The sequence below is a fragment of the Pieris napi genome, chromosome Z (assembly GCF_905475465.1).
Source record: "Pieris napi chromosome Z, ilPieNapi1.2, whole genome shotgun sequence".
NCBI lineage: Eukaryota > Metazoa > Arthropoda > Insecta > Lepidoptera > Pieridae > Pieris > Pieris napi.
This window is the reverse complement of record NC_062259.1, coordinates 12885989-12899203: the sequence shown is the minus strand read 5'-3', so window position 1 is coordinate 12899203 and position 13215 is coordinate 12885989. Positions and strand designations below refer to the sequence as shown.

Below are 13215 nucleotides of genomic sequence, written 5' to 3'. Positions count from 1 at the left end.
CCAGTTAATTTTATCTGCACACTTATGAACCTTTTGAATTTGAATTCTGGTGTTCGCGAACATTAGCTTAGCTTACGGTAGACACGAGCAATTTTACAGAAACTTGAAGAACATTTATATTATGTATACAAACAGCGTAGCAAGATTGTATTTGAATAAAATTCGTGTAGTCAATGTAAAATTTACTAATTATATGAGATATACAGTCATAATTGGCTTGATTGAAACTTTCGTAAAGTTCGTGCGATGATGGCATCTGTAGGTCTGTTCTGGTCGGCGAAAAAGTCTTGTCGTGACCTTCTACCAGCCGAAAGCAGCAGATTTAATTTATTAGCGCATGACTACAGATATATAAGGTCTACGTCCACATACGCCGACGTACACAAACACCTCGAGTGGAATTGGCACCGGTAGCATTTACAGACTATAAAATGAATTCATATTTAAAAAAATATAATGGATACCAAAACGCACCAAAAAGATAATACGATTCCTATTTTTTAAAGCTGTTCACAATATTCTTCAGCTAAACAGTAGGTAATTATAATACTAGTAATAGTGCTTTCCTCGCTCAACGAGTAAGTATCGCAATACAGCTATGAAATGCTGGCAGTATTAAAGGTACACTGCCACTCCCAAACTTTTAAAATGATTATTATAATGTAGGTAAATAATTAATTAAATTAATACATAAATCAGCAGAATTTAAACCCTTTCAAATCATTTTGTTAAGAACGACTAGTACGGTTGAATTATTCTTAAATGTACACAACATGAAACATGCGAATCAATCCACGCTTCTCATACTAATCTCTTAAAGTACCTTTCGACAGTGATGTTTTGTAAACACATTTTAACCAATTAGCTGAAAACGGCAATAAGGTTGTCTTATTTAGAGCATGGAGCCTATTGATTTATGCTTTTAATACAAGCGATCGAAACTCAAAATGGTAAACAAGTACACTTATGAACGTCAAAAAAGAAGTTAAATTAATTTTAAATTTACATTTACTACCAGTTCGTAATTCAAGGGCACAGTGCGGGCAAGAAGAACTGGCATGAAACTTTCCGCCACTCTTTTTAATCGCTAAGTTTTGAGTCATACAAATTCTTTAAACTGTAGCAAATCAATCCCAAGGATTATGATCATTTAAATATTCGTCAAATTTATAAAATAAAAAGCTTTATTGATTAATTAACGTTCAACGAGGGCTTTCAATTTATTTAGTGACAATTCTCTAGGGAGTTAGTTTCGTTTGTTGTGAAAACGAACGTCCTTGTGGGTTCAAAATCCTTTTGAGTTTGTTGCGAAAATTGTTGACAGAATGTGGCTACTTTTAAAATGCGGTCGACAATGGTTATCTATTGTCTGAGATTAAGTTTAAATTACAAGTGTTAGTTAGGGTGGGATTTAAAAACAAGACAACGCGATCTATGTCTTTCACGTATGTGAAAATCCACTATATTTCCTAATTCGAGTATTTAAAAAATAAACAGTTGTGTCAAATCCTAAAAAAATTAATTTATAAGTAATACTTTGTGCCTATTTTAGTATAGTAGTTTTATTCTAGGAGTGCATTGTCTTCACATATAATTATTTAACGTATATAATGTATTCAAAATATTGTAAAACGTATTTTAAAAGAGTAAGTTGTTTAAAAGTGTTCATTCTTCTCCACACGAAACTACCTTTTTGAAGGGGCAACTAGAATCATCTTTATAATTTATTTAACGTTCAAAAGGGCCATTTTAGGTGGATTAATTGGAATAAATGATTTGACTTGACCCTAAAACGAGGTTAACCCGGCCCTTAAGGATATATAGAACTTCTTGACTATTGGAGCCTTCGGGCCGGCCAGTCATTAGTTAAACTGGTCAAGGATCCCCCTCTAGGCTGAACATCAGTACGCCATCCTCCTCAGTTGAAATTTATAAATTTCCAAACACGCAGTAGACTAGAGATACCATTGACAGCCACGTCTTGTTTTGTTTTACATTCTCAAGCCCCTTAGAATTAAACAGGTTTTAACTAAGTACAAGGCCACAGATTGCACATAAATTGCTAATATTATTTACAGTTAGAAAACAAAATAAACAAGCTGAGCCCATTTTTTGGATGAACTCGAAATAAACCAGATTATGAGAGATCACAAAAGCGTCCTTTGTTAATATAATTACGCAACTTTTGTTATGCCAATCCTCATTTTGATCCTTTATAATTTGAATTTATTACTTGTTTTTAAGATTGTGGGAACTCGTTCGTAAGATTGGAACGTTTTAAACTTTGTCCAGTTCTTGTCCGAAACATTTAAAGTTTCTTTCAAATAATGCACTTGCTAAAGTTACAAGAAGAATGAGACAAAATTGTTGGGGCGATAAGGTTGCTGAATTCCCTCCTAACATTTGTGAAGTCCACGGCGAGATTGGAAGGGGGTGGCCTTTGTTGGTTTGCTCCGTTTAGCCCGAGATCGATTAGTAATTGGTTCAAAATTCAATGAAATGACCGCTTCGCCTTAAATCTAATTTATTACTTAAAATTAAAATTACGAATGCAGATGCGATGTTCGCGTGGAACATGGTGTAATGGTTGCAGCTCCTTACAAACGTTGTGTAAAACAAAAAACTTGGCGATTAAAAATAGTGGCGGAGAGTTTATTGCCAGTTCTTCTCTTCCGTTCTACGCCCTTGATTTGAGAACTGGCAGTAAATGTAAAATTAGAAGCATTAATATGTATTTCTTTACTGACGAGTCATAAGAGTACCTATATGATTAAATGGTTTTTGAATTTGAATTTGATACAGCGTATAACAGCTGCGCTAAGGGAAGCTATAGACCGAACAAGGAATACGACTGAGAAGCAGGACAAAGGTCTGGAGATATACTCGTAGACTTATTCTACCGTACCAAATCCTAAAAAGGCCGGCTACGCACTTGCAAGTCTTCTGGCAATGTAATTGTGCATGGACGGAGGTATTAACATCAGGTAACCCTTCTGCCCCTGTTGCATAAGTTAAATATAGCAGCGCTATTGCGAGAAAATAAATTGGCACTTATCAGATATCTGTGACGTGTGCTTAGCCTATATCATGCGTGCTTAATGCAAAAAAAAATCACAAAAAAAATTTGAAAGTTACAATGCAGATTTAGAAAGAAGAAAAAGAAACTTTCTTTTATACGATAAAAAAAAGTGCACTAGTCCCCACACTAGCATTCCCTGTGTCCTGGGCTGCCATTCTTTTCCTTTTGACCTGTTCCATTTTCAGAGACAAAATCGGGAATATTGTCATATGTGTATTGTATTTTTTTTTTTGTGACTTTTTTTTAATAAACCCACGTATTATAGCTTAAATTTTAAAAGCCTATTAATCCCCGATTCTAGTATTAAACTTTGGCTAATGGATTATTTTTCCATATTGGGTTCATGACTATTGAACGGACCTGGCGTTAATCACAACTTGAAGCTCACAGGTGCGTGTAGATTGAAAAATCTGTATTTTAGTAGTGAAAAAAAACAGGTCAATTCTAGAATACAAAAATTAAAAATTCCGTTTCATACTAGAAAATTTTGTTATTGAATTCAATACGAGTTACGAATTTTTCAATTCGTTTTTGTAACGGTATAATTTGACAAATTGTAAGTATAATAGTCCATTGAAATGTTACAATTTGAGGGCCAAACTGAACATTTCGTAGAGGACGCAATTTTATTTATGGGACATGTAGGGGGGGTCAATACAAGCTTAGACTCAAGTTTGTGGAGTTGGCGCCCTTGTCTCCGGCCGCCATTTTGGAAAAAGGGGTGAAAACACGTTTTTCGCTATATCTCCTTAACTATCCATCGTACATAAAATTTGAATAGACACATTTTGTACATTTCCTACAATGTCTATGTAACTTTTTATCAAAATTGATGAGAGTGAAATTTTACGATGCGCGCGTATTGAAATGTTGCGGAGAAAAGGAAGGTGTAGCAAGGAGTTTTATTCCGCAAGTACCATTGTGGTTCAGGCCGAGGCCGTACGCATTCCTCGCTTGCATTGGTTCGGCCAAACGTAAATACGAAGTGCATTCGTAAAGTAGGTGGTGAGCAGTATATGAAATGTGGTGGACATTTCATCTACTGTTTTTAGTAGTAGTTTAGTTTGTTGCCTGAAGTACCTTCGTTATCGTTGGGAAAATAGATTTAAGCACACAATTTTGTCAAACAATTTGGAAATAAAAACTGAATTATGCTCTCTAACCCATGAGTTCTGTAAAACATAATAATTAGTTCTCTGTGCCTTCTTGTCTCTTGACCTATTTCGTAACTTACTCATTATAATATTCGTAAAATAATAATTCATATCCGTTGTGGAGAACCTTATTAATGAAATAAAATACACCGCGATCCATAATATAAAATTTATTAAAAAAATTAAGCTTTTTTTCTAGTAAAAGTTTTATTTATTTAGATTTATTTCTATAAAAAAACATAACATATAAAAAACCAGCAAGAATCATCCGGGTTTATTTTTTCACCCATGCTTACTATTGCGGTCTTTTTGCATGTAAAGTATTCTGAAGCACCATTACCGAAATAATTCATTTTTATTCATACAAATTGTAATTGTAATTATAATGAAATAATGTTTTATTGAATTTAATTATTTTCAATTTTAAGTGACGCGAGAGTGATAGCTTTCCCTCTCTTTCATAAAATATATAAGGCGGGAAAAATTAACATAACCACATCTTTTTAGTCAGTTATAAGTCGAAAGACGTTCATCATTCTGCTTGGTGATAGGCGAGACGGTACTTGCAACTCCATAAAGCGCGAATTCGGCCCCACATAGGGGTACTGCTCTCACCTCTGGGTGGGAACTCCCCAGTACCAGCTTCTCCCATTTGACCGTATTCAACGAAGAGCGGTTTTAAGCGGCTAGTTCTTGGCGTTACGTAGTGAGGTTATATCTCTCAGCATGTACCATGGAGAGTGTTGAGAGTTGTTTTGGTTAATACCCGCATCTGAGTCTCATCGGACGTCGAGGCAGCGTATGAAATACTGGTGGTATTTAAATATATTGCCACCCGTATCACCTCGACGTCCGTCGTTCTACAACTGAGCGTTTTTTTAATGCAGTTTTTGCCGCGCATCATTACTATGTAGAATTAGCTGCCCACTGAAGTATTTCCAAACCATTCGACTTAGGGTTCAAAAAAAGAGCGAACCAATTCTTACCAGCTACGTACTTGCAAGCCTTCTGGCAATTTGAATTACTATGGGAGGTATCACTTAACATCAGGAGAACTTCTAGCCCGTTTGTTACAATATGTATGTAAAGAAGGATTTTTAGTTCTATTTATTTAAACTTCGTATGAAAATCGGTACAAAAGTAGCATTTGTTACGTTCTCTAAACGCGCTGAAAACGATAGCTGTTTGATATGTAATACATATGTAACTACTGGAATATAAAAGCAAATAATCTGGCACATCGTGTCAAGATCCAATTTGAATGCCCTCTTAGGACAAATTGTCTCAATTTTGCTCGGAAAGTCGTAAGGCTCTATCTCAGCTCCATCCAATAACGTATAAAATTTCACGTCATTTCACCAGTCTACTTAAAAGTTACAACCACAATAAATATATTCTATATACGATAGTTTATATGTATATAAAGCATTTATAAGTATACTATATAGTTTGGACAATACAGTACGTAATATCTAATACTTTTGCAGACGTAAAATTAATTAATAAAATTGAGCAATTAGTCCTCATGGCAGCAAATTGGAGATATATTTTATTATTCAATGTATTGACATTTATATTTAGTACTAGCTGGCCTGGCGAACATCGTACCGCCTAACAGTCTATTCTTTATTTTTGTTTAAATACTTATTCTGCTATTCGGGACACCGGTCTAGCTAGTAAGATAAAAAAAGAAAGTTGATAAGACAACAAATACATTATGTCAAAAAATGATATGGTATTAAAGCTCCAATTGATTTTTAAAGTATTATTACGAATATTTTGTATGGGAATATAGAAAAGTTGTTTTTAGACGTTTTCACTCATTTTTTTAAAATTTTCTCTCCGTAAGAACCATCCTCGTACTTCAACGAATATTATATAAAAAAATCAGACAAATCGGTCAAGCCGTTTTCATGTTATATCGTGACAGCGGAAAACGGGTTTCATTTTTATATATATAGATTATCAGTAAGTCCGATTGTGAATACAAATTTTTAAAATAAGTAATAGTTGTCATAGCAAGGCTTTATTGGTTTTATATACCTGTAATTCTTTACAGTCGCACTATGTAATGTAATTTGACATCAAAATTCCAATGGCAGACATTTTTGCATACACTTACAGAGTTATTCTGAAAGCAAGAAATATTCCGGCCTAGAAATTTGGGATTCTTTTGCGTAAAAGTGCACTTTTTTTCCACAAAATACATTTTTCATTTCTTTAATAATAATATCATTTATTCAATCCAACATAATATTAAATGGGTTAGTAGCTAGACAGACATTTACTATGTTAGTATTGGCAAACAAAAGTGGCTATGATGTGTCACGAACATACCGTCCTAAGATCTGGGTGCGTGATGAACTCACAGGTCATTAGAGCTTTGCAAAACTCGATGCTTCATGAATTATTATGTATCGCAACAAAGCATACCCAATAGCAACCAGAAAATATTAACAGTTTCGACGCCTTTATAAAAGTATAATAACAAAAATTCATAAAATACATAGATATAGCATTTATTACTAATGAAACACACACACAGAAACACAAAATAATAAAAATCTGCAGAAAAAAAACTAATGAAAAATATATTTTTTTCTATTAAAGAACAAGGTACGTTTCATGTGTATAATATGTGTGTGTTGTGGGTGTAATTGGCCCTGGCTCAGCATTATGCTGAGGAGCGGACGTGTTCCACAGCGATGGTTATTCTGTCAGAGACCACAACAGCTAGTTTGCGCCTCAGTCGCAAAAAGAAGAAAAATAATCTAACAATAATAATACTTAATAGAAAAAATAATAATAGTAAAAATTTGCAGCTAAGTAAAGTAGTCTTATGGAAAAGTATATAGTCAATTAAAAAAAATAATAACATAAATAAGAATAATTGTTAAGAGATAGATAAATCCGCCCAAAAATAAATATTTTTGGGCTTTATTAAAAACTAGATAGTATTAAAAACTTTATTAAAAACTAGATAGTACATTATTAAAAACATTTACTTTAGTACATAATAACAAACATTTCCAAGGCAATTAAAAATCCTTAGGAAGGCAGCATGTCATACGCTTTTTGATAATGTATGGAACAAAATACTAATCCCATACTCAGCAATAATCATTACCAATGAAATTTTTATAAAGTGACGAAATAACCTAAAAATGTATGTAAACTAAACTGTGCACAGGTAGGTAGAGCTGGTTAAAAAATTATCGTGAAATTACACCACATAACAGCGGTACTCGTTGCGCTAACTCAATACTTCGCGTTTTTAATTTTTTTTCTTTTCAAGCCACAGATATAAAGTATAATTAATTGCGCCGCGCAGTGCAGCGCCATATTAATAATTAATGGCCAGTTGTCGAATATTTATACGCTTTGATATAATTTCGTATTAACAATATTTTCAAAGTAATTTTTCAAATATGAATGTATAGGAAACGGTTAGGTGAGTGTCACTTAATGTTCACCGCTTGACCATATGTGTTAACTTCCGGCTTTACCTTTAAAACATATGTTGATTGAAAAAGAAGTTTTAGACACGTTTGGATGTGTATCTGTTCCATGATAAATTCTCGATTGTTATTGTCTTATATTGTTTCAAATTATGATTTTGAGAAAGCATTATGATATTTTTGTATTTCAAGCCCGTGATTATTGCAAGATGGCGCCATACACATATTCTTTCTCTTTTTCGCAAGTCGTATATCTATTAAATTGTATGTAGTTTCTAAAAGGCCAATACGTTTACGTTACGTTTACTATGATATTATAAAACCCAGCGGCATATACTTGAAATGAATGATAACACGTAGACCTTTAACTAAAGTATTGACTTCGTAGTTACAACAGGAAACGATAGATGTCGTTTATACTTGTCGAGGATCGAACTTCCGTATAAACTATAAAGTATGACTCATGTAAGAAACTAGTGAACTAAATGCGTTATCTATTTAATACACTTCTCAACCTGGTGGTCAAGCAAGCGTTTATGAATTGTCGTGATTAAAAACTTTGTGATTTAAAAGGCTTATTCTCAGAAGGAATTACAAAAAACATGTTCGCTATACATGTAAGGGATCAATGCCAAGTGTTTCTTTATACACCGTTTTTAAAAAAGAAATAAAGAAAGTCTCGATGTTAATACAAACCGAATTGATCATGGTTGTCCTAAAATTAATTAAGTTACTAGAGAACTTAAAGTTAGGAAGGAAGTAAGAAAATTAAGAACTGTAAGGAGTACATCTTAAACAATTAGCACTTTGAAGTAACTATAGTCTAGCAAAACCACTTAGCTTCAGTCAGTGCTTAAAAGGATATTACGGTGTCTTTTAATGCTTAGTATTTGAAAAAATGTTTTGAGGTCCAGATAAATTGACAGTTTATGTAAATATAAATAAATTATTTATTTGCAAAAAAAGTGGTAGATTTAGATCGAATAATTTTAAAAATCCGCACATTCAGCCATATAAACTCTCACAACATTGCTATGTCTAACGAAGGTCCTTATTGTAACAAAATTATAACATGTCACCTGTAAAGTATGAACATAAGGAATGCAATAAACTTTTTACTTTGACCTAAAAATAGGCATGCAAATGTCATATTAATTTTAATAAAGTCATATTACTAAAATAAACATTTAAACACGTATAGTACAAAATATATCAAGTATATTATTATTACTATTTAGGTTAAGACATAATCACTGTATATTTGTGTGTTAGAATTAAATATTATTGGAAGTGTAATAAACATATCTTACTTCAGTTAACTGTACTTTTAAAAGGCATAGCTCACAAAATAAACATAATTCAATAAAGTGTATATATCAATAAAATTCACCTTTGTTTTAAATTTTCACATGAATAGCTACGTGGCTACGCGCAATGGTTCACCATGGTTTTTTTATCCTAGTTGTATCCAATTTAATGCCTCATTATTAGTTTATCTCACTAGAGTAACGGTTTAGAACGATACGCGGTTCATTAGCTTGCTACGTAATTGCGTAGCTAGGGCGTAGCGCACATAATCGTAGCTCTACGGGACGTAGTAAGCGTAGCATCTTCTTGTTCGTTCAATTAAATTTCACATCATATATAAAACATTTAAAGCAAGTAAAAAATATCTTTTTTAACGTTTAAGCTAAAATGTTGTTTAGTTGCACTTGATAATTCATTTAAATAATTTATTAATTTCGGAATGGAACGTTTTAACGTTTTCCTTTTCAAATAATCTTATAAAAGCTTCTAAACAGTTCATTTCATTCAATATTTATCGTCGAAGGCTTTTAGATTAAAGTGCTCGTGCTGGATTCGGGATGAACTAAATTCTTCGTGTATATTCTATTGGGATGTCTTTGGTTGTAAGGAAATTGTTACTAAGTAAATAAAATATATATTTTTTAAACTAACCTGCAATTTACACTTATTAATAATAAAAAAAATCAGTAACACTGTTCTCTTTATGCCAAATTTCTATTTTTAGTTTTCAGAATTAAGTTTCTGCTTCAAAATTGCATTTAAGAAGAATATATTTTTATTTATATATATTTACAATTCGTTACCTTATACAAAAACACACATAAAAAACTTATTTTATATAAACCAGAAAAAATAGTTTTGTTTTTTTATTTCTTTATTACTTATGTTTTAATGTTAAAATACCAAGGCCGCTATTAAAAAAGTAAAATAACGAATAAAATAGTAGTTTCAATAAATAGTCCTGAGATACTAACGAGTGAGGACTGTTATGCATGATGATGAGAAATTAAATGCATGAAATGAATATATGTCTGGTTCATATATCACCTCTAATTTTGCCGTATGTTTCATATTTGAGGTGGTAAATGGCACCCCCAGTGAGTCGTTGGATAGTAGCTAGCGCGCTCGGGCAGCCCGAAAGCTCGCTCAGTCTCGGTTGGGTCGCGAGCGGGGCAGTCGTCCCGCGAGTTTTACGTTTATAACTTATTTTTAACTAAATAAATACAAAAGTGATGTGATGTCCTTAATTGTCTGTTACAAAATTGTCTATGAATCACTTTTGGCAGTCATTAGGAGAGAGACGTCAATTAGTTGCAAAACAATTTGTGATTTACTAATAATTTTTATTTGTAAAATAAATTCCTATTATTCATTATTATTTCGAGACTTTTAGTCTAATTAGTTGCTTAAGCTATAGGCCGCAAGCTTTATCAATTGAAGTTACTTCGTCAAACAATGATAAACATCTCTTAATAATTGTCATCGTAGGCTTAGTTCTGACCCAATTTAACATTTACACAACTGAAGTTTCAATTCTAAAATATTATTCGATAAAAATAATAAACTACGAGCTCTCTAAAACATCAATTAATAGACTCGACGCTCAGAGATAAATAAATTTATATCTCTGTAGCCTGTTTCTAACGCGTTATTCAAAATTATAACAGATATACTAAATCAGATTAGGTTATTGGATTAAAATATTTTTAATTGATAAAGGAGTTCACAAAACCAATTGAATTAAATAGATCGCAATGAATTTTAGTTGAACATGAACATCGATTTTATTTATTCAATAATTAACAAATTCAAATATAATTAATGATAATATCTACGTAAATTAATGTACGCAACCTTATAAGATCTATTGTTAAACGTTTAAAACGTTCTATTTATGAAACAACAGGTGTATATGTAGGCTACGTCACTTCTACACAGAGGCTTTAATATGTTAATTAACAAGATATAAGAGAATATCCTCTCGCTTAATACCCAGTGTAATTGAAGTGTGGGATAATCTGAATAAATAACACTTGGAGAATGGCTGGTCTAAGTCGTTACTCGTCATACAACTGTTTGACTGGATGGGACAGCTACGACCGAATTCCGAGGTAATTTTGGCGTAAATACTATTATATTACTTTAAGAATGGAACACGGTTATTTTCCTAACTAATCAGGGTGTGATTTCAAAAATTTAGTTTTAAATAAAAATCTATTACATTGTACTAAAATACGTCAAACTGTGTTTATGCTCTCAGACACACCTGTGTTTTGTATAACAGTTTTAATCAAATAAAAGAGCGTACCAAATCTTAAAAGGCCGGCAGCGCATTTGTGAACCTTCTGGCATGTCCATGGGCGGCATCACTTAACATTAGACGAACCTCCTGCTCGTTTGCTTCCTGTAACATAAAAAAAACAGATTTCAAGCAGTCTAGGTGGAGACACCATAAACCGACATGTCTTGAATCCAAAAATTTACGGTGTATGTCAAATTCTTTCCTCTAACAAAATAAATTCAAAGAAATATTCGCTGAACCAGCTGTAGCCAAATGGTATACAGGGTTTTATACCTCTGGAACACTGTTGTAGTTATTATGAAATGGGTTACATCTAAGTGGCGTTATATTGATCACGCCATCAGCCATAAATTCTCAAACATGACACACTAAGAAACCCTATGCTTTCTCAAATACAAGATGTAGAGAGTGTGAAATTAACTTTATTGGTATTCCTTTGTCGGTAACTATTTCTACACCGAGGCCTTGCGTCATGATCTAATTGACAGTAAAGTACTGAGTTTTATTATAGGACCATAAAACCTATGATAAACAATGAATCACATTTAATGGTTGGAGACAAAAGATTAATAGGTTCTCGAGCGAACTTCATCAATCTAAGTTTAAGACGCATTAGGATATTATGCCTTGTGTGAATATTTATTTTTGACACCCATCAGTTAGACATGGGAGCCGGCATTTGATATATAACTAGCTTTTTTACTGTCAATGGCAATATTGTGATGTTTTCAAATATTTTTGGCCAAGGAGAGAATATAGAACTGTTTATGTAAAAGATACGGTAGGTATTAGCAAAATATTACGAAAGATACGTGCTAAGGTAACACGGGCTATCACATATATTCAAACAATAAATCGGCGATGAACACAATTAAATATAAAAAGGTTAAATGGCGAAAGGGTGCAGTTTTACAAAAAACTTGGCGATTGAAAAGAGTGGAAGTTTATTGCCAGTTCTTCTTTTCCGTTCTATGTTCTTGATTTGAGAATTGGCAGTAAATGTAAAATTAGAAGCATTTAATGTATTTTTTTGCCATTCATAAGTGTACATTGTGTTACCTACATGAATAAACGATTTTTGACTTGACTTGACTTTAAATGTCTCAGAGTAATTGCGGTTGACATCCGGGCTGAATATGTGACCACAGCACTTATTGTTATTAGCACCTGCAAAGCCACAAAGCACAAAAAATTGCTAAAAAGAAGAATATTATAAGGTGCAGCATCATTTTATTAAGTTAGCAACGGGTGAAAGGTAAGGTTTTATTAGATGCTAAAAGATAGCTGACCTATTAATATATTTTTAAACTGTTAATTAAAAAGAGGCTGTATTATTTAGCTTCTCAAACTGAAGATTAAAAGCTAAATAGCTTTTGCAGACATCAGTGATATGAAGCCTACAATTGTGTGGTAGAAATAAATGAAAATTGCCAATTACAATCAACCGAAACGCACTTGCATCGTGTCATTTTTCATTTTATATCTCTCCACTATCACTGGGAATGTAATGGAAAACAACGTATCTACAGAGATAACACTATAATTATTGTACTGCGTTTCATGTTATCACGTAAGGTGATATACAATACACAACAAGTAATTCAATATTCACTCAGTCAGGAGTCATTAATTAATTGGAGATGATAGCTGTTTGGTTCTCGATGTAATTGTTATACCTTAATTGAGAATAATTCAGACCTCCCTCAACCAGGAGAACAAAGGTATAGCATACCTAGAACTCTCCTGTAGGTGAATTAACATTATGTACTGTAGCTCAAACGAAACTTTGTTTAAAACTAATTATTTTTGCTACACCGGGGCGGTAAGCCGGCACACAAACTGTTTCATTGAATTTTACTAAGGAACAAGTGTTCTAATATTAGAATTGAAGAAAAAGTTCGTTGCCGTCGTCAC

The 13215-nt window shown here is 32.8% G+C and overlaps 1 protein-coding gene across 17 annotated transcripts in view; it reads left to right on the top strand.

Annotated features, from left to right (window-relative positions):
* Positions 1-13215, top strand: part of LOC125062599 (potassium channel subfamily T member 2) — a 50865-nt gene that overhangs the window by 4452 nt on the left and 33198 nt on the right. Inside the window, exon 1 of one of the 17 annotated variants that reach the window (XM_047668619.1) lies at positions 10973-11110. The exons of 14 other annotated variants lie outside the window; for them this stretch is intronic. In XM_047668619.1, the coding sequence (XP_047524575.1) occupies positions 11040-11110 (71 nt within the window). In that variant the 5' untranslated portion in view covers positions 10973-11039. Of the gene's footprint in view, positions 1-10972; positions 11111-13215 lie in introns of those variants that run through there. 2 more of the 17 variants (XM_047668621.1, XM_047668628.1) reach the window with 2 other exon arrangements.